At 43.9% G+C, this 21161-nt stretch overlaps 1 protein-coding gene across 1 annotated transcript in view; it reads left to right on the plus strand.

Moving 5' to 3' along the window:
* Positions 1-1399: 1399 nt before the first annotated feature.
* comtd1 (catechol-O-methyltransferase domain containing 1) overlaps positions 1400-21161 on the plus strand; it is a 49762-nt gene continuing 30000 nt past the window's right edge. Inside the window, exons 1-5 of the mRNA XM_060854125.1 lie at positions 1400-1442; positions 5041-5244; positions 9089-9225; positions 11041-11146; positions 13537-13655. Of these exons, the coding sequence (XP_060710108.1) occupies positions 1400-1442; positions 5041-5244; positions 9089-9225; positions 11041-11146; positions 13537-13655 (609 nt within the window). The remainder of the gene's footprint in view (positions 1443-5040; positions 5245-9088; positions 9226-11040; positions 11147-13536; positions 13656-21161) is intronic.

Below are 21161 nucleotides of genomic sequence, written 5' to 3' on the forward strand. Positions count from 1 at the left end.
TTTCTATGTGCTGGGGGCTTTGGCAATGGTGGCAAACAGCGTTCTATCTCCGACTCCAGCCCAACCCCAGCTCAATGGTGTCAAGTCCAATAAGCAGGCCAAAGTCTCCAATATTAATACTATTCTGAATCTAATGTGGTAACATTCAAAGTTATGGGCCAAGTGCTGGAAGGTAGGATTAGTGAAGATTGGTCAATGCAGACTAGAAAGGGCGAATCCCCATTTTGTCATACCTTCAGCACTTTTCCAGTCCTCACAAATAGATAGGAAACAAACCCCAGGTAGCCCTATATAGAGTGTGCAAGCAAATGATTCCCACTGACACTTAAGGTCAGGCATTTAGCTCCCCACCCTCCAGTCAAAACAGGCTGCTTTTGCATTCAGCCTGTTTTTCATGTATTTTTCCATGTTATTTCAATTGCTCATTATCATGTCCAATTAATCCTTAATGATTAACCCTTAATGGTCTGGTTTGAAGATACCTTTGAGCCCAACACCACAGGGGCTTCACTGCCCCTTACCAGGAAAGGCTTGGCAACACTGAGCTGGTCAAATCCTGGAGACTGGAACTGTGACAGGTGCTATGAGCTCATCCTCACCAGCTCTCATGGAGTCAGACACCAATGAACAGGCCCTTTGGCCCATCGAGACTAAACTGACCGATCCTTGCTAATCCTACTTTGTAGCATTTGGCCAATAGCCTTGAATGTTACAACATTTCGATGCTCATCCACATACTTTATAAAGATTCCTGCCTCAACTACTCTCCCAGGCAGTGCATTCCAGATGCCCACCACCCCCTGGGTGAATAGGGATTTCCTGAAATCCTGTTGCTTGACAATGTTAACCTGAGTGATCACTGTGCAGTCCATGTGGATGCAATGTCCTAATTTCCCAACGAGGACAGTCTCCATCACGTTGTGGATCACTGCCACTGTACTCAAAAGAGTAGGTTCAGAATAAATTTAGCAATTTTCAAAAAATGGGCACCCACAAGCCACAGAATTGTCTCCCACCATAATCTGCAGCACGGCACATTCCTCACTCTGTTACTGTCTCACAGCCAAGCCAGGTAATCAACCTCAGCCCAGAGCAGAACCAGGCATGCCTCAGAAATGAGGTGCCATCCTGGTGAAGTTACAGCTTGGGCCTCCACACCTGCCAATCAGAAGAAGCAGAATATTCTGACAAGTGATCTCCGCCATGATCACATCAGTCCTGTCCCATCTAATCATGAACGGCGGTGAACCTTTAAAGAAATTGACTCAAAGAGAAGTTGCCACATCTTTGTTGGAGGAGCCCAGCACCATAGGCAGGGCTGAAACATTTGCAATGTTCAACCAGATGCGCTGAATGCTTGATCCATCTCAAACTGTTCCTGAAGTAACCACTGGTAGAGATGCCAGTCTCCAGCCACTTTGTTTCACTCCACGTGATCCGGAGTAATGACTGAGTGATCCGGACACTATGGAAACTACAGACTGTAGTACCTGAGCTTCAATACCAGCTCCCCCCACCCCCTCTTCCCCACCAGCCAAGGTGTTCAGTATAACAGTGACAATTATATCTACCTAAAAATGTAGAAGGAAATTGCACAGATCGCTTCTGTCCACATAAAATCAGAAGGAACCCAATTCCTAGCTGATCATCTCCCCACTCATCAACCAAGACATCAACTTTTTCAAGCAGAGGGTAGTACGTGTATGGAATAAGCTGCCAGGGGAAGTGGTGGAGGCTGGTACAATTACAACATTTAAAAGGCATGTGGGTGGGTATATGAATAGGAAGGGTTTGGTGGGATATGGGCCAAATGCTGGCAAATGGGACTCGATGAATGTAGGATATCTCATCGACATGGACGGGTTGGACCAAAAGGCTTGTTTCTGTGCTGTACATCTCTATCACTCTAAGTCCCTCACCCTCAATAACCTGGGGCTTACTTTTTGACCTGAGACCTAACTGGACCAATCACATAAATAGTTGGCTACGATAGTGCGTTTGAAGCTGGGATTTCTGTGGCAAGTAACTCCTCTTCAAATGTCCAAAAGCATAAATTAGAAATGTAATGGCATATTCTCCACCTACCTGGATGAGTGCAGCTCCAAAAACATTCCAGGATCTTGGTGTCATCTCGAACAAAACATTACACTTTCAATATTTGCTCACTTCACCAATGATGTGCAGTGGCAGCAGTGTACACCAAGGTGGCGCAGTGACTCACCGAGGCCCGTTCATTAGTCTCTTCCAAATGACCTCTACCCTTGGGAAGGACAAGGTCAACAGATACATGGCTACAACACCATCTGCGGTTTCCCTCCACGTCGAACACCATCTTGGCCTGGAATTATATCACTGTTCCTTCAGTGCCACAGGGTCAAATCTCTGGAACTCCTTCCCAGTCTGCAGTGCTTCAAGATGACTGTTCACCTTTTGAGATGGGTAATAACCATCTGACCTCACCAGCTTTGCTCAAATCCTATGAGTGAAAAAAAACATTTTAATAATTGTAACCAAGAAGCTATTATTTTGAAAACAGGAGCAGGAATAAATCATTCATCCCACCGAGCCAGATCCACCGTCAACATGACCACTGCTGATGCTCTGTGTCAATGCCAAACCTCCACTCTCTTCCCATACCCTTTAACCTCCAGAAATCTATCTATTTCCTTCTTAATTACATTCAGTGAAGTCACCTTCTCAGTCTTCTGTAGTAGAGAATGCCTCTGGATGAAAACATTTCTCTTTATCCCAGTCTGAAATTAGCCAACAGTAAAACCTAAGGCTGTGACCTCTTGTTCTGAACCCCCTGGGCCAGAGGGTACATCAGCCCTGTATCCAGTCTGTCCAGCCCTGGCAGGGTTTTATCCATTTCAATGAGATTTCCTCTCATCCTTCAAAAATCTAGCCATCCCGGGAATCAGTCTGGTGAACATTTGCTGTACCCTCTCTATGGCATGTATATCTTTTCTGAGGTAACGAGACCCAAAATTGCACCCGATATTGCAGGTGTGGTCTCACCAAGGTCTTATACAATAGCAGCTGAACGTGTGTTGCTGGAAAAGCGCAGCAGGTCAGGCAGCATCCAAGGAACAGGAAATTCGACGTTTCGGGCATAAGTCCTTCATCAGGAATGTGGAAAGTGTGTCCAGCAGGCTAAGATAAAAGGGAGGGAGGAGGGACTTGGGGGAGGGGCGATGGAGATGTGATAGGTGGAACGAGGTCAAGGTGAGGGTGATAGGCCGGAGTGGGGTGGGGTCGGAGAGGTCAGGAAGAAGATTGCAGGTTGGGAGGACTCTACAAGGATTTCAGTGAGTCCCTCTCTCACTGCACCCTCCAGGTCACACCGCCCTCCTAACCCGCAATCTTCTTCCTGACCTCTCCGACCCCACCCCACTCCGGCCTATCACCCTCACCTTGACCTCGTTCCACCTATCACATCTCCATCGCCCCTCCCCCAAGTCCCTCCTCCCTCCCTTTTATCTTAGCCTGCTGGACACACTTTCCTCATTCCTGATGAAGGGCTTATGCCCGAAACGTCGAATTTCTTGTTCCTTGGATGCTGCCTGACCTGCTGCGCTTTTCCAGCAACGCATTTTCAGCTCTGATCTCCAGCATCTGCAGACCTCACTTTCTCCTTATACAATAGCAGTAGAGATTTCCTTGCTCCTGTACTCAAACCATCTAGTACTGAAGGCCAGCCTACAATTTGCCCTTTGCACTGTTTGCTGTATATTTCTTTCATTGACTAATGTACAAGAACATCCAGATCCCTCTACACATTAATGTTTCCCAATCTGTCACCAGTTAAATAATACTCAGCTAGTCTGCTTTTCTAACTAAAGCGTACAATGTCATTTTTTGCACATTATATTGCATCTGACCATAGAATTCTTACAGTTTGGAAGCAGACCATTCAGCCCATCGAGTCCATTCAGACACTCCAAAAAGCATCCCACCAGGACCCAAACCTAATGACTAAGCCACCTTAGCCTGCGCCTGCGTTGACACTATGGGCAATTTAGCATCACCAATCCACCTAACCTGACACGGGGACAACACACAAACTCCACACAGTCACCTAAGGGTGGAATCAAACTCGGATCCCTGGCGCTGTGATGCAGCATTGCTGACCACTGTGCCAACCATGTACTTTTCCAATCACTCAACATTCACTAAATCACCCTCTTCATATCCTCCTCACTACAACCACTCAGTTTTGTGTTGTCAGCAAACTTGATAATAATAACATCCTCCATTCCCTCATCCAAAGCATTGAGATAGTTTGTGAATTGCTGAGGCCCTAGCGGTGATCCCTGCAGTAAATCCCCCAACATCACCTGTCCTTCCAAAAATGTCTCATTTGTTCTGAACTGCTGTTTCCTCACTGCTAATCAATTCTCAATCGATGCCAGTAAATATTACCCCCAATAGCACGTGCTTTGATTTCACAAAACATATACTTTATGTGGGACTTTTATCAAAAACTTCCTGAACAATCAAAATATGGCTCTCCCTTCAACTAAATGTGTCCTCAAAAATGCCAACAGCTTTGTCAAAAACAACTTTCCCTTTCATTAATCCATGCTGACTCTACAGTTGTAGCAAACCTCACCTTACTTGGTAAGGAGATTTGGATCTGTTTTGAGGTTCTGGACCAGGTTAAACCTATTTATTCGGGATGTGGAGGTGCCGGGCTGGGGCAAAGTTAAAAATCACACAACACCAGGTTATAGTCCAACAGGTTTAATTAGAAGCACTAGCTTTCAGAGCGCTGCTCCTTCATCACGTAGCATCTCAAAGCTAATACTTTCAAATAGACCTGTGGGACTATAACCTGGTGTTGTGTGATTTTTAACTTTATTTATTCAGGGAAGGATGTGGCGGTGGTTTGCTGGTTCTTGTCCAAGCCTAGCTGGCCTTGGGGGTACAAAGGTCAAACGGTGGTTATTAATTCACGATGTTTTTTTCCGAACCAGCGAATGGCTGTTAACCAGGCGGCAGTGAGAGGAGATTTCATGAAGCAGTGGTAACCACCTACAGATGTCGCTGGTCAGATTGGGAAGCTGCCGTCTGGGTTCCCTCTTCAATTCACTTTGCTGCCATTCGCCTGTTGCTCTCACATCGAGAGTGAGGGATTCTGGAGAGAAGCGGAGTTTCTGCTGCTGGCCATGTTTAGCTGGAATAGGGATGCGCTGCTATGCGCTACTACCCTGGGAGTGACTTTCAGCGCTGGCGTCTGGCTGGGTAAGCTTTTCGAGCAACCTCCCCCTCTCCGTCCCTGCTTCTCCCAGCTCCGGGCCTTGACTCTGCTTCCTGCTTCCTTTGAGTTGGGTCAAGCAGCACGATGCTACACTTACCGCACTGTTATGGTGTCTATCTGCTGGAGAACTCTGTGGGTGCTGGTGAGCTGTGATGCACCCTGAATATTGGGAATGGTAAATCCCTCCTGAGAATTCGTTCCTTTTGAATGAACTGTCACTGCCGGAGGAAGTAGTTCCCGTGGATATAAAACCCTCTAGTTACCCGATGTGACTGAGTTAAATAAATGCCTGCTAAGGACTGAAGCTTCGCCCACAAATTATAAACTCCTGTTTTTCTTTGTGAGACTTTACACAATGTGATGAGGAATCTCGTTCCCATTTCACTTTCCCCACTTCGTTATTGTGTTCCTAGTCCAAAACCTAATGTACTACCTGACCCGCAAAGTTAAAACAGAGGAAACATATTAATGAAGCAAAACACAGTCTCCTGAACTGTTCCATCCTTTTTCTATTTTTTTTCTGTACTTTTGGACGAGTTGGGCCGAAGGGTCTGTTTTCGTGCTTTACAACTACATACCTTGGTGAAAGGTTCACAGCTCGTTAAGAGCCTGAGTCTACATGCACCTCATAATAATGATTTGATTTCGATTTGCAGTTCATTGTATCTGGCAGAGTTAACGGTGGTTTCAGCCAGTGTATGTGTCTATTCGAATATACTGAAAATGTGTTGCTGGTTAAAGCACAGCAGGTTAGGCAGCATCCAAGGAACAGGAAATTCGACGTTTAGGGCCAGAGCCCTTCATCAGGAATCATATATTCGAATATACGTTTGACTCTGCTTAGTTAAAACCCTTGATTGCAGTTGAGAAGTTTTGATACAATATAACAATTTTTTTTTTACACAATGATAAAGTTAAAATCTCACAGCACCAGGTTATAGTCCAACAGGTTTAATTGGAAACACTAGCTTTCGGAGTGACGCTCCTTCATCAGGTGGTTGGGGAGTCACAACCACCTGATGAAGGAACAGTGTTCTGAAAGCTAGTGCTATAATTGTTGGACTATAACTTGGTGTTTTTTTTAAACTTTGTACACCCCAGTCCAACACCAGCATCTCCAAATCATTTATACAATGAAACGTTCCAACTGCAGGATGATCAGTAAAGAGAGAACATAGGTTACAGCAATTGGCAACAGAGCTGGGATTAAATGCCATTTAAACTGCACCTTTAACAGATTGAATCAAGTATAAAGACAAGATAATATGTGGAAGCAATTGCCTGGAAGCTAGGGTGGGAATAGATTCAATGGAGATGAAATTGATGAACTCTTTCCAGGTGAAATAAAATGCAGGGCCAATGGGAAAGAGTGGAGGAGTAGAATTATCTCAAACTCTTTGCAAACCAGGTATTACTGGGAGATTGGACCAAATTGGACCATCACCACCTGGATGCATGGCTCAATAAAGTGAGTTTGGAGTTTGCTGTTTCTGTGGTGCTATCTGTTCCCCCGTTGTCTGTATCCATGATTTTTTTTCCATTCTCCTAAGTTTTTTTTTATTATCCAAACATCAAAAAGGACAAATGCCCGCATCATATTAAAATATTTTAAGACTTAAAAGAAATAGGACCAGGAGTAGGCCATTCGGCCCCTCGAGCTTGCTGCACCATTCAATAAGATCATGGCTGATCCAACATTCCACATGTCCACTTTTCTGCCATTTCCCTATAACTCGTGATTCCCCAACTGATCAAGGATCTATCTAACTTGGCCTATAGTCATAGAGATGTACAGCATGGAAACAGATCCTTCGGTCCAACTCGTCCATGCTGACCAGATATCCTAAATTAATCTAATCCCATTTCCCAGCATTTGGCCCATAACCCTCTAAATCCTTCCTGTTCATATACCAATCCAGATGCCTTTTAAATGCTGTAATTGTACCAGCCTCCTCCACTTTCTCTGGCAGCTCATTCCATACACGCACCACCCTATGCATGAAAAAGTTGCCCTTAGGTCCCTTTTAAATCTTTCCCCACTCACCTTAAAGTGATGCTCTCTAGTTTTGGACTCTCCTCACCTGGGGAAAAGATCTTGGCTATTCACCCTATCCGTGCTCCTCATTATTTGACAGACTTCTATAAGGTCCCCACCCCTCAGCCTCCGACACTCCAGGGAAAACAGCCCCAGCCTACTCGGCCTCTCCCTTGAGTTCAAACCTTTCGACCCTGGCAACATCCTTGTAAATCTTTTCTGAACCCTTTCAAGTTTCATAGCACATTTCCGATAGTGTTAATATATCTAAGGACTCTGCTCCCGTAACTCTGTAGCAAGGAGTTCCAAAGAGACAACCTTTTTAGAGAAGAAATTCCTCCTCCTCTCAACTTTAAATTGTCGTCCCTTTTATTCTGAGACTGTCTCCTCTGGTCCTAGACTGTCTCATGAGGGGGAAGCATCTTCTCAGCGCTGACCCTGTCAAGCCCAATAAGAATCCTATCTATTTCAATGAGATTACCTCCTTTCTCAAAACTCCAGTGAATAGAGTGCCTACCTGTATAGCCTTTGCTTATAAGGCAATTTCTCCAAATCGGGAATCATTCCAGTGAACCCTCAGTGAAATTCCTTCAATGAAGCAATATCTTTCCTGAAATAAGGGGACTAAAACTGTCCCTGATGTGTTCTGCACTTAGCCCAGTTGCAGTAAAAACACCCCTATTTTTAAACTCTAAATGCCTTGAAATAAAAGCCGATACTTCGTTGGCCTTCCTGGTCACCTGCTGCACCTGTGTGCTACCTTCATGTTTTGTGCACAATTCCCCATTTCCCACCCCCCCCCCCCCCGAGTCCCTTAGTGTTGCAGCTTTCTGCAGTTTTTCTCTGTTTGAATAATACTCAGTTCTCTTGTCCCTTCCAATTTGAACAACTCCCCATTTCTTCACACTCTACTACATTTGCTAACTTTTTACCCAATTACTTAACCTAGCAATATCTCTCGGTAAACTGCTTGTATGCCTCTCACAACTTGCCTTTCCATCTATTTTTGTCATCTGCAAATTTTGCCATGGCACGGTCACTTCCTTCCTCCAAAGTCATTAATTTATAAAGGGTGATGTAAACAGTTGCGGTCCCAGTATTGATTCCACTGGAACCCCACTGCTTAGATATCGCCAACCTGAAAAAGAACCCTTTATCTCCATTCATTATTTCCTGTCCAGTCAGCAATTCTCTAAGTATGCCAATATATTGCCTCCAACATCATAAACTCTTATTTTGTGAGGTGCCTTGTCAAACCACATCAGGAAATCCAAATACACCACATCCACTATCCACTTTGGTTGAGCTGTCCTCCAAAACCCCCAACAAATTAGTCCGACACATCTTTCTTTTCATGAAGCTGTGCTGACTCTGCTTGATTAGTTTGATTTTCCAAATGTCCTGCTACTACCACCACAATAATTGATTCCAACATTTTTTCCAGCAAGAGCTGTCGGGTTAATTGGTCTATAAGTTACCTGCTTTTTGTCAGATTGGCAATTTTCCAATCCTCCGGTACTTCTCCAGCATCCAAGGATTTTTGGAAAAATTCACCCGCTATATTCAGATGCTTTCAAGATGTGCAGGTCAGGTGAATTGGCCGTGCTAAATTGCCCATCACGCTCGGTGCATTAGTCAAAGGGAAATGGGTCTGGGTGGGTTACTGTTCGGAGGGTTGGTGTGGACTGGTTGGGCCAAATGTTTCCATACTGTCGGGAATCTAATCTAATCTGATAGATTTATGACAGAATTGGAGCAACCTGATTAGTTAACCATTTGACTTTCATTTACAGGGAGAAAGTTGTTCTCACACCGTTATTCACTTTTAAGAACCTTTAAGAGCCACAGTGGTGCCAAAGGAGACCCATTAATGGATTACGTTCTACAGAATTCTCTCCGAGAGCATCCAATCCTGAAGAAGCTAAGGATGGTCAGTGAGTTAATTGCTAATAACTATTCAGTGGGATTTAATGCCAAGCTCAGAACATAGCTTAACCACAATTAAAAGAACTGAGAGCTGAATGTAGAAAGTAAACTTGGTGAACTTAGACAACCAAGTCCAGGAGAAAAAGTAAATTCCACACTTTCCTGGTGTTACAGAGATTTGAAATGTTAATTCAGTTTGCACTTGAACATAAGATAAATATGAAGAGCGTGCCAGATAGATCTCCTTCTGATATTCAGAATTAAAGAGTCAGTTTACTGAAGTATTCAAGTGAAGTATCAAACTTCATTTATCAGGTAAAAGCTATCCCAAATTCTATAATAAACACACACTCATCATCACGCAGGCAAACATTACATACAGTATGTGGGAGGTGGAATTCAAAAAGTCACTCATGGTTCCTTGAAGAACTTATGAATTGAACAGTGATGTTTCTGGAGACAGTTGTATAGTAGAGTTCCACATTTGTCAAAGATTACATTACATGAAAACACAGTTTGAATTTTGTAAAGCAAAGTAAACAATTGAAAACCGATTCCAAGTTTCTAAATTACAGCTGGAAAATGTTTGTTGGACTCATTCAAGAACTGGATTGCGTCAGCCTGATAATAGGTCACAGTCTAAATGCACACTCAAAACACCTTTGATTAATTCACATTGGTTTTTTGTCTCACACTCTTTTTTTTGATAAATTTTCGTAATGCTTTCAACTGGTTAGCCGTAAAGCAGCTGAGGGTGCACGGCACAGTGGCTCAGTGGGTAGCACTGCTGCCTCACAGTACCAAGGGCCCAGGTTTGATTCCACCTCTGGTGATTGTCTGTGTGGAGTTTGTACCGTTTCACCATGATTGGGTGGATTGGCCATGCTAAATTGCCCATAGCGTCCAGGGAGGTGCAGGCTAGGTGGATTAGTGATGGGGAATGCAAGGTTACAGAGAATGAATAGGCCTGGGAATGATGCTGTTCAGAGAGTTGGTGTGAACTCGATGGGCCAAATGGCCTGCTTCCACACTTATGGATTATATGATTCTATAACTTCTGCCAATCTAGGTACCCCTTCCAATGAAAGAGGGTATCTTATCCTGGAGGTGGCTGGTCCTCTTTCTATCACAAAAAAGCCCTCCGCTTATGTCAGGGCTGCTTATAGGGAAGGTTTTTATACTGGAAAACACAACTGTTGGCCCACGGGGCAGTCCATTTTTTACAGAATGTTTCAATGGTCCAATGTTAGGTTCCCCTTGTCGTAGGTAGTAAGTATACTATGACACAGATCATAGAGTTTCATTTCTCAGTCTTTGTTTCAGTAATACATTTAGTCAAGAAGTCTTGTCTCCAGAAACATCTGAAGGCTTCATTGTGAGCCACATGTCCCCAAGTGAATGACCCAGCTGAAATTTGTAGCTTCCATCTTGGAAACAAAGTTGTGGCAGTGCCCTGAGACAATTGTCAACATGTCAAATGTTCTGTGCAAAAAAAAATTCTAATCCTTGTCATAGTGACTGTGACCATATCAGATTCTTTGGAGGTTCATTGATATTGATCAGGAGAGAAAGCAAGCTCATGTTTCAAGTCTAGATGACTCTTCAAAGGTCATTTAGAGCTAAACTTTTTTGTTAAGCATAGCTATTAAGGGGTATGGGCCAAAAGGTATGTGGAGTTAGTCCACAGATTGGCGATGACTTCACTAAACGGTGGAATATGTTCAAGGGGCTAAATGGCCTACCCCTGTTCCTAAAAAAACAATGTATTCGGAAGTCTCTTTCTCACTACTTTTTTTTTGTTTGTAAAATTCCTCTTCAGCGTACTCTCCAGGATCGAATGTGCATGATGTTGGTGGCTTGTGAACAGGCTCAATTCATGGGCAATCTGGCAAAACTTATCAAAGCAAAGAATGTGCTGGAAATAGGTAAGTAAACCTCCACCAGAACCCGTATTTTGCATTTCGCTTGTAAACCTGCTCACGTGGAAGTCAGTACTAATGAACCAAGAATTATTCATATAGAACAGTGTGCTAACGGAAGAGTCACTCGTGCTTTGCTATCGGTGACACAAAGTGTGAAAATACATCTGAGATTAACCATGAGCATTCAAGGGCTCCTAATAGTCAATAAAAATGTAACTTTGTCCAAGTGGTTTGCAATAGTTAGTTATGCAATACTCAGAATGTATGATCAACAGTTGTATTTGATCAAACGTTATTTATTTACTTATGAACATGACCGTCATTGGTTTGGATAATTTAGAATGATAGGAATGTGATTCTCATTCGATTCTGTACAACCTGTTGTCGAGAAATCTGATGGGCCCTTGTTGAGTTAGCGCCTCAGAAGCCAGTTGCAGTCCATATCAAGTGATTTTAACAGGAGGAATCTCCCAGTGGTTCACGGGAGAGAAAGGCAACTGTTGCTAAAGATTTATTACGATGGTTTAGCGAGATGAGGTGATGTTTTGATCAAGACTGGGTTTTGTGAAGGTGCTAAAGGGGTACGGTAGAGGTGAAAAGAATGACATTCATAAAGTGCCTTAATTTAATAACTCCATTTGAAGCACAATCACTGTTGTAATGCAGGAAATGTGAGAGCTGATTTGCACACAGCAAGCTCCCACAAAGAATAGAGTTACAGCTGGATGAGCGATTTTATTCAGGGATAAATGTTGATTCAGACACTGAGTAGAACTGCACTGCTCTTCAAAATAAGAGGTACTTAAGTCCATTTGAGAGGGTACATAGGGCCTTAGTTTAAAGGTTTATGTTAAAGACAATACAATAGAAGATAGAATACCCTCTGTACTTCGTTGGAGTAGCTGCCTAGATTTGAGGTAGAGATTTAAATTGATACTATCACAGAGGCAGAAATGCTACCTTTGAACCATAGCAGATATCCTGGCCAGGAGGGTTGAAGGGGGAGTGTGTTGGAGAGTAGAGGGTCAGGAGAAGTGTCCAGGATGCCGGAGTGAGGGAATAGGAGTGTATGGGAAGAGCCGTAAAGTTGTGGAAAGCTACAGAAGGAAATGGGCCAGGATTTGTTGATGAGGACCATGTACTTCTGACCTCCAATGGAATGAAGTCTGTACAAGTTATTCATATGTCGCGGGCTAACTGACATCAGAGTGACCCAATATTGATCTCCTAAACCAGCATCACTGTGCATGTTATCTGGCTATTAATCACATTCAATGGTAGAAAAGTTAAAAGGTCTTCTGAGGGAGGTGGCTGAGGAAATAGCGGAGGGGTTGGTTGAGATCTTTCAAAAGTCACTGGAGTCAGGGAAAGTCCCAGATGATTGGAAGATAGCTGTTGTAACCCCCTTGTTCAAGAAAGAATCAAGACAAAAGATGGAAAATTATAGGCCAATTAGCCTAACCTCGGTTGTTGGTAAATTTCTAGAATCCATCATTTAAGGATGAGGTTTCTAAATTCTTGGAAGAGCAGGATCATATTAGAACAAGTCAACAAGTAAGGGGAGGTTGTGCCTTACAAACCTATTGGAATTCTTTGAAGAGGTGACAAGTAGTTTAGACCAGGGAAACCCAGTGGATGTGGTCTATCTAGACTTCCAAAAGGCCTTTGATAAGGTGCCACACGGGAGGCTGCTAAGCAAGGTGAGGGCCCGTTGTGTTCGAGGTGAACTAATGGTATGGATTGAGGATTGGCTGTCTGACAGAAGGCAGAGAGTTGGGATAAAAGGTTCTTTTTCGGAATGGCAGCCGGTGACAAGCGGTGTCCCACAGGGTTTGGTGTTGGGGCCACAGCTGTTCATGTTATATATTAATGATCTGGATGAAGGGACTGGGGGCATTCTAGCGAAGTTTGCCAATGATACGAAGTTAGGTAGACAGGCAGGTAGTACTGAAGAAGTGGGGAGGCTGAGAAGGATCTAGACAGTTTGGGAGAGTGGTCCAGGAAATGGCTGATGGAATTCAACGTGAGCAAATGCGAGGTCTTGCACTTTGGAAAAAAGAATAAAAGCATAAGCTACTTTCTAAACAGTGAGAAAATTCATAAAGCCAAAGTACAAAGGGATCTGGGAGTGCTAGTTGAGGATTCTCTGAAAGTAAACATGCAGGTTGAGTCCGTGATTAAGAAAGCGAATGCAACGTTGTCATTTAACTCTAGGGTTGGAATATCAAAGCACCGTTGTGCTACGGAGACTTTATAAAGCTCTGGTTAGCTTTTGGAGCGCCATTCCTTCATCAGGTGGTTATAGAGTATGAATGATGGAGATACCAACAGATCTTTAGTAAAGCTGCTGTTTTGTTTCGCTATCTGATATCTGGCTTGTTTTGTTTCTTCAGGTGTCTACACTGGATATAACACCTTGAACATGGCACTTGCAATACCCAATGATGGGAAAGTCATTGCCTGTGATATCAGCCAGGAATATGCCAATATTGGGATACCATACTGGAAGGAGGTGAGGAGTGATTCCTGTGTGAGCACCACTCAGTATAATTGATCAGGTTAACTGTAGGGTGTGTGTGTGTGTGTGTGTCCGTTAGATTTTGTGCTGACAATTATCCTTATGAATATTTACCCCCAAAATGAAACTTTTAATCCTTTTGGAGGAAACATCTTGAATGAGGCGTAGGCCATTCAGCCCTTCAAGCACGTCCTATTCAGTGATACATTAAGTATTACTTACCTCTATTTTTCCAATGATCTCTGAAAGCCTTTTAAATAAGTGGCCACTTAGTACAGTGCATACCTCCACCGTGCTGTGTTTACTCAATGTTATTATAATAATGCAGCTCTTTCTTGGAGACTTTTCCCGGTCTGGTTGATGGTCTGTAACTTCACAGCTGAAAGCAAAAATCCTTTTCATGGAGAGTTTCCATCTCGCTGAGGCAGCTTCAGGCTAATCCAGTTCCAATGTCCTACTCTGGAAACCTTGCTCAAGTTTTGACAAACTCCACAACTGCAGCTAAAGCAATCTGTAACATGTTGGATCGACAGCATTCCAAATCAAACTCCATTCTACTAACTTTCTGATGACTCTAGTACAGGCTTTGAAAACGATTATTGAGGGAGGAGTATTATGTGACTGGCAATTGTTAGTAGGATGAATTCATGTCTGAGCAACAATTAAATTGTAATCGCTGATGTGAACCCTCCCTTTGAACAAGCATCAAAACAGGAATTGAAGTTTTTAAAACAGCAGCTGGTACATGGTGACTATGTCTTTACGATAATGATATCCGTCAGGTAGAGAGTTCCTACCTAAATGAGCAGCACCCCCAGTGCTGTGAGTTGTGCTGTTCCTATGAGATTGTCATTTTGGAGCCCTGTGAGGGGTAGCTGCAGTTCCATAAACAACATTTTGTTGCTTGAAATGTGCAGTGAGTGACTCTCAATTCGGTGTGTGCCCCAAATTGACTGAGAAGGCAGCAGAGTTAAGCAGTGCTTCTCCATCGTCTTCAGAAATGAAGGGCTTTTTTTAAAAAAAAAAGATTTATCCATCTTCGCAGGAGGGTCCAGTGAGTAATTGGATAGGAGAAAGAGTCCAATACAGCAGCTGGTCATGATCCATTTGTTCCATCTGCTTGGCCATGATTCCAACTGAATGAAACATATGGAAATGCTCTCTCGGGTTCCTGCAAAGGGGTGTCGTGCTGTTTTGGACACACATAGGGCGAAGTCCAACTGGGCTTTCAATGTGGAGAGAAAATCCCAAAAGAGGCTAGAAAATCACACACAGGTGAAAACTTGTGAAACAAAAAGGAGAAAGAGGATGTAGACTCTTCATAAACTGGCAGAAAAATGATGCAATGTCAAAAAGAGTGGCGCAGGAAAAGCACAGCAGGTCAGGCAGCATCCGAGGAGCAGGAGAGCTGATGTTTCGGGCATAAGCCTTTCCATCAGGAAGGTGGGGAAGAGGGTGGAAGGGGGCTGAAAGATTAATTAGGAGCGGGGAAGTGGAGGTGGGGAAGATAGCTGGGAAGGTGATGGGTGAGGTGGTGATGGTGTTTTCAAGTCTGGGAGAGTGTGGCCCTGAGCTGGTTTTTCAGGTCTGGGAGATGCAGCATTACAGAATGAAAGGAGGGAGGTAATGAATTGAGGGTGAATATGTTAACTGACTGGTGCAGGATTAGTGTCCTGAATCACTGATAATCATGGGTTTAATATCCTGAATAGTTCTCACAAGCTTCAGTTATCATCATGGGTAAGGTGTGCTGCTGATACTAGTATACTACTGAAAGCACATGAGGAAAAAAAAATTCTGCATATTTTCCATGACCAGCAATGATTCCTGAAATCCTGGGTATGGTTTAAACTGGAGACTGTGCTTGTGGAAAACTTTTTGTGATGTAGATTCCATTGTCGCAGAGTGACCTTTCCCTTCCATGAACATTTATCTGCAGCTTTGCTCCTCCTCCGTTTCTTTGCCATGTTTATTTTTGGTGGCTAAAAATGTGCACTGGCAGAGTTTTCTTTTTCTGTTGGACACTATCCCAGTATCAAGTGATTATTCTCCATGATCACATCCAGTTTTGACTTTGGGACAGTGAGTGGTCTGTTAACGATTCAGTCTCCAAAAACAATGCTCGTTGTGATGTCCAGTGTGTTCAATAACTTTCTGAAGCTGGGAATCTCGAGAGGGGAATGAATAGGATTTATCGCTGTTCTCCTCCAGTTTTAGACCCTTCTGTACGTCAAAGTTTAAGCACAGACTCAGAAATTCTCTCAACTCAGAAAACTCGGGCACTAAACTCAGAAATTCTCTCACTTAATCCCTCAGTTTCTCTTTCCTCGTTTAAGATGTTTCTTAAAACCTAACTCTTTGACCAAACTTTTGACTTGAGTTAGCGTCATCTTGACTGGCTCCAGTTTTTTTTTGGTAACTGCTCCTTTGAAGCATCTTGGGGCTTTCTGATGCCAATTAAAAATGTTATCATCAGTCACATGCATTGATACAGAACCTTTCACAATCCCTAGCTTTCTGAAAAGGCATTATATAGCCAAAGGGCCAGAGACGAGAAGGGAATCCTCTTTATGTAGCATGTCGTTACGATCTGCAGTTCAGCGCCTGATGGAGTGGTCTGGATAAATTCAGTAGCAGGTTTCAAACTGAAAATCAGACAGGTAGTTGAAGGAAGGAGCAAATTGCAGGGATATAAACAAGAATAGCTCTTCAAAAGAGCCACTGATAGTTGAGCTCATTTTCTGTGCTGTATGAATCAGATTCTATGAAGTACTCTTTGTTTTAATGCATAATCATCATCATTGTTACATTGGGATCACATTCCTAGAACTAATGAGTATGAATGAAGCAAAGAACTGAACTCTTGTTAAAAAGGAACAGCACTCCAGGTCATTGCCACACATCCTAGACACATTCACTGAGCGACAGAGACACTGATGTACAGGACCCTAGCTTGAGAGTTTGAGGGAAGTGGGAACAAGAGTGAGGGACTAAAACAGGAGCAGATAAACTAGATCTGTATCTCCGCCTTGAGGAAACACCAGCAGTGAGGCAGCTGCCTTGGCTACCTTCAGTATTCAGTGATGAATGATGTTCTGGACTTCATCGTTGATGCAGGAAGTTGATGAGATCAGTAGAACCGGGAGAAAACTGCAAGGTGCCACTCCCAGAAGCTGAGTCAGCTGTGGCCAGCCGAGAGCTGAGGTGAAGCTCTTCTGAGCTTTGACAATATCTACTGGGGAGGCGGTGGCCTAGTGGTATTATCACTGGACCTTTTTAATCCAGCGCCCCAGGTAATGTTCTGGGGACCTGGGTTCGAATCCCATCATGACAGATGGTGGAATGGCTGGCTCCAGAATTAAGAGTCAGTGACCCAATGAACCCATTGTTGGAAGAATCCATCTGATTCACTAATGTCCTTTTTTAAGGAAGGAAACTGCAATCCTTATCTGATCTGGCCTACACGTGACTCCAGACCGACAGCAATGTGGTTAACTCTTAACCACCCTCTGGGCAATAAATGCTGGCCTAGCCACAGGCTCCCACATTCCGTGAATGAATCAAAACAAATACACACTCTTTCTACTTGAAATGACAGAGTTCCCAGCCTGCCAGTACTTATTTAATCTAGAGAATACCTTGCAGCAAGTTGAACTGTGAAAGCTCTGGGAATGCGAACCTGGAAAGTTGGTAGCTATAGAAAGTCACTGATCCTTTTTCCCCTGAGGTTAGGGTGGCGCAATGAAGTGTGTGATGTTCAGTTAACACCTAAACCGGAGGCTGTTGGACTTCCTACTGGCTGACTGCTTCATTGAAAGTCTCTAACCTTGATCTGCTATATCTCACGACCCTTGTCCTCGCTCTCTCTGCTCTGCTGAGAGACTGTCCCCCAGATTACATCATGGTGGTGGAATCCAAATGCGCTGTGTCAGATTAGTGGAGAGTTATCTGAGCCAGGATACATGCTGACTGAACTCTAGCATCACTCTGTGGGACCACGTCACTGTTTGGTGTCGATTTTGAATGGGGGTGGGGGGATGGTGGTGTTAGTGGTACAAGGAAAAGGAGGGAGTGAGGTGGAAAGAATTGCTTGATCATAAACTTGGATTCAAAATCATTTGTATAGACTTACAGGAAAACGTACTATGCATGTAAAACAGGAGTATGTCTGATATTAACTGTGACTGGTCATTGGAATAAAGAATGATAGATGGAAGAAGGCCATTTGGCCCATCCACTGTATAAATAGTGAGCCTAGAATTTCCTACAGAACAGTACTGCTTGCATTTAGTTGTCAGGCAGATTGAATCTGTATGCCACTGTAGACAGGCAGGAGGGTGGAAGAACACAGCAAACCAGGCAGCATCAGGAGGTGGAGAAGTCAACATTTCGGGAGTAACCCTTCTTCAGGACTCGTGTTACACCTGAAACATTGACTTCTCTGCCTCCTGATGCTGCCTGGCTTGCTGTGTTCTTCCAGCCTCCAGCCTGCCTACTTTGGATTCCAGCATCTGCAGTTTTTTTTGCCACTAACTGTTGAGCCACTAGCTCATTTTCAAATTCATTGGCATTTTCCACCTCTGTTATTTTTCCATTCACCAATCATACTGCCCCAAGCCTGGCTTCCAAAATTCCGAGTCCTTCAAACATTGTGCAGGACGTAGGAACACGAGGGAAATCTTTTTGCACCTTGACTGTTCCTGACCCAGTGAGACCATAGGTGGTAAACGAAAGGACACTTTGGCACCTGGTGCCATGGGGTTAGGGTCAGCAGCTGCCATTCCCCACCCCATCACAACTAGCCAGTGGGGAAAGTGCACATGAAGGTGTAACACTCACTATCAGCAGGGTGTTATAAAGCCAAGGTTGGCACCCACCCTCTAACTCTCTGATAACTAAAACAAACATCCAAAGAGCAGCATCTTGCCCTATAATCTATTAAAAAAAAATTGCGAAATGTGGTGTAACCTGCTTTTCAGAAACCTTTGTGGTTAAATAAAATAAATCCCTGACGCTCCCTTTAAAATCAACAAGGAACAATTTATTTATCTAACTCTAACAGTGAACAAATTAACTATTTTATTAATAAAACTGAATAAATATCTTCTAACTACAAACTATCCCAAATAAAACAAGGTTCTAATGTTATGCCGTTCCAATCAATTTAAATCCTACTCATTGAGTCACAGAGATGTACAGCAAGGAAACAGATCCTTCGGTCTAACTCGTCCATGCTGACCAGATATCCCAACCCAATCTAGTCCCACCTGCCAGTACCCGGCCCATATCCCTCCAAACCCTTCCTATTCATATACCCATCCAGATGCCTTTTAAATGTTGCAATTGTACCAGCGTCCACCACTTCCTCTGGCAGCCTATTCCATACATTAAAAAATAAATAGAGTTTCGTCTTTTGAAATTACAGCCAGGTTACGATTCTTCCGGAATGATCAGTGCCATCTTTGTCAATTTTTCTGTTAGAAGTATTCACGAACGCCGTTGGTACTGTTGTTATTTAGATGCTGCTTTCTCAAAGATACAGAGGAACCTCAATTATCTGAACAAGATGGGCGGCAATAATTGATTATTTGGTTAGTTAATTTCCTCTGGGGCTCGGAGTTTTCTCTGAAGTCTACTCCCCGTTCAGGAGACTAGACAAAAGCACACTGCGTGCAAGCCCCTGCCCCCCTCAACCCTGTCCGCCCACACCCCACCTCACCTCCACCACCTCTCTAGGTCTGAGGGACGTTAGTTCTGGCGGATGGTAGTTAGCTCTGAGATCTTTATCTAACTGCCCCCTCCTTTTAGACCTATCAATATTTCTTACAATAGGATTGGTCCTCTATTGTCAAAACTATCAGATTTAAATGTAATAGGTTTCACATTGATTGGCTAAATTCAAAAGCTTGTTGTGTTGGTTAAATCTTGGTGCTCGGCCTGCTAACATTTCAGATCAGGCTGTCCGTGCACCTGCAAGCCCCCAAGCTGCTACTCATAGGCATCCATTTTAGATCTTTAAGCACAAAAAAACACATGATCTTTTAAAAGGACCACTCAATGCTTTCCCCCCCCCCATCGCCCAGCACTTTACAAACACCAAATTCTCACTTCCTGCCTCCCAATTCAAAAGTACTCTATCCAGCTTCACCATAGAGGTGACGTACGGCATCATGGCCACCCCATTGGTTGGTGGCTGCTAATAACCGTGACATGGTCCCCGGCTACGTGTGTGTGCTCAAAGACCAGGTGAAGCAGAGATACCTCTAAGTAAATTGAGCGAGTGAGCGAGTCCAATCTGTCAGCTGACAAAGTGGCCTTACAGTGCTGAGAGGTGCTGGGGTGCAACATTGAAGTGCAGCAGTCTACTATAGGTGGATCAGAGTCTGTGCCGTGATTGTGTGGAGGGGGTGGCACTTCTCAGATGCCAATGTCTGTGGATGTGGAGTGCACGCCACCACTGCCTGAAGCATGCCCCAAAACGTTGATGCTGGGTGTCCACGTGGCGAGCTGGTGTTGCCCGATACCCACTCTGACTCATGTCAGGAATCCTCCATGTCTAGTTTCTGTCCATTACGGGTGGCACAATGTCTCAATGGTTAGCACTGCAGCCTCACAGCGCCAGGGCCCCAGGTTTGACCCTACTGTTCGGAGGGTTGGTGTGCACTTGTTGGACCAAATGGCCTGATTCTATACTGTAGGGAATCTAATCTAAAGGATGGTATGGTGGCTTAGTGGTTAGCACTGCTGCCTCTCAGCACCACGCACCCTGGTTCAATTCCACCCTGGTGTCTGTCTATGTGAAGTTTTCACATTCTCCCTGTGTCCCTCTGCGCGGGTTTCCTCCCACAGTCCAAAGATGTACAGGTTAGGTGAATTGCCTGTCCTAAATTGCCCCATAGTGTTCTGGGTTTTGCAGGCTAGGTGGATTAGTCATGGTAAAATGTGGGGTTATAGGGATTAGGGGCTGGGTGGAATGCTGTTCGGAGGGTTGGTGCAGACTCGATGGGCCGAATAGCCACTTTCTCCCCACAAGGGATTCTGTGGTAGAATAGGAAACCATGTGAGGCTAACAACGTTTGATCAAGTTGTAACAAGTGGTGATCACCATGAATAGGCCTTGTGCTATTGTGAATCTCCTCTTGATGTCTGGAACTTTGTGGGGAAAATGTGATTTTTGTTTTGCTTTCAACATCAAGAAATACTTCACATGATTTTACCGCATATTGCATGTTTTAAAATGAATTTTGACGAGTGGATTACTGTGATCTTAGGAATAAAATGGCTGTAAAATATTGAGACTGCAGCATTCCATTTCCTGTGTCCGTCTCTGCCCACACTCTCTCGGGCCTCTCTCTCCTCATGACCTCAAGCTCCCTTTAATCCAACGTCCAGTCCGTGTACACACACTCTCTCTCACACTCTCTCTCACACTCTCTCTCACACTCTCTCTCACACTCTCTCTCACACTCTCTCTCACACTCTCTCTCACACTCTCTCTCA

Source organism: Hemiscyllium ocellatum, chromosome 43, assembly GCF_020745735.1.
Source record: "Hemiscyllium ocellatum isolate sHemOce1 chromosome 43, sHemOce1.pat.X.cur, whole genome shotgun sequence".
Taxonomy (NCBI): domain Eukaryota; kingdom Metazoa; phylum Chordata; class Chondrichthyes; order Orectolobiformes; family Hemiscylliidae; genus Hemiscyllium; species Hemiscyllium ocellatum.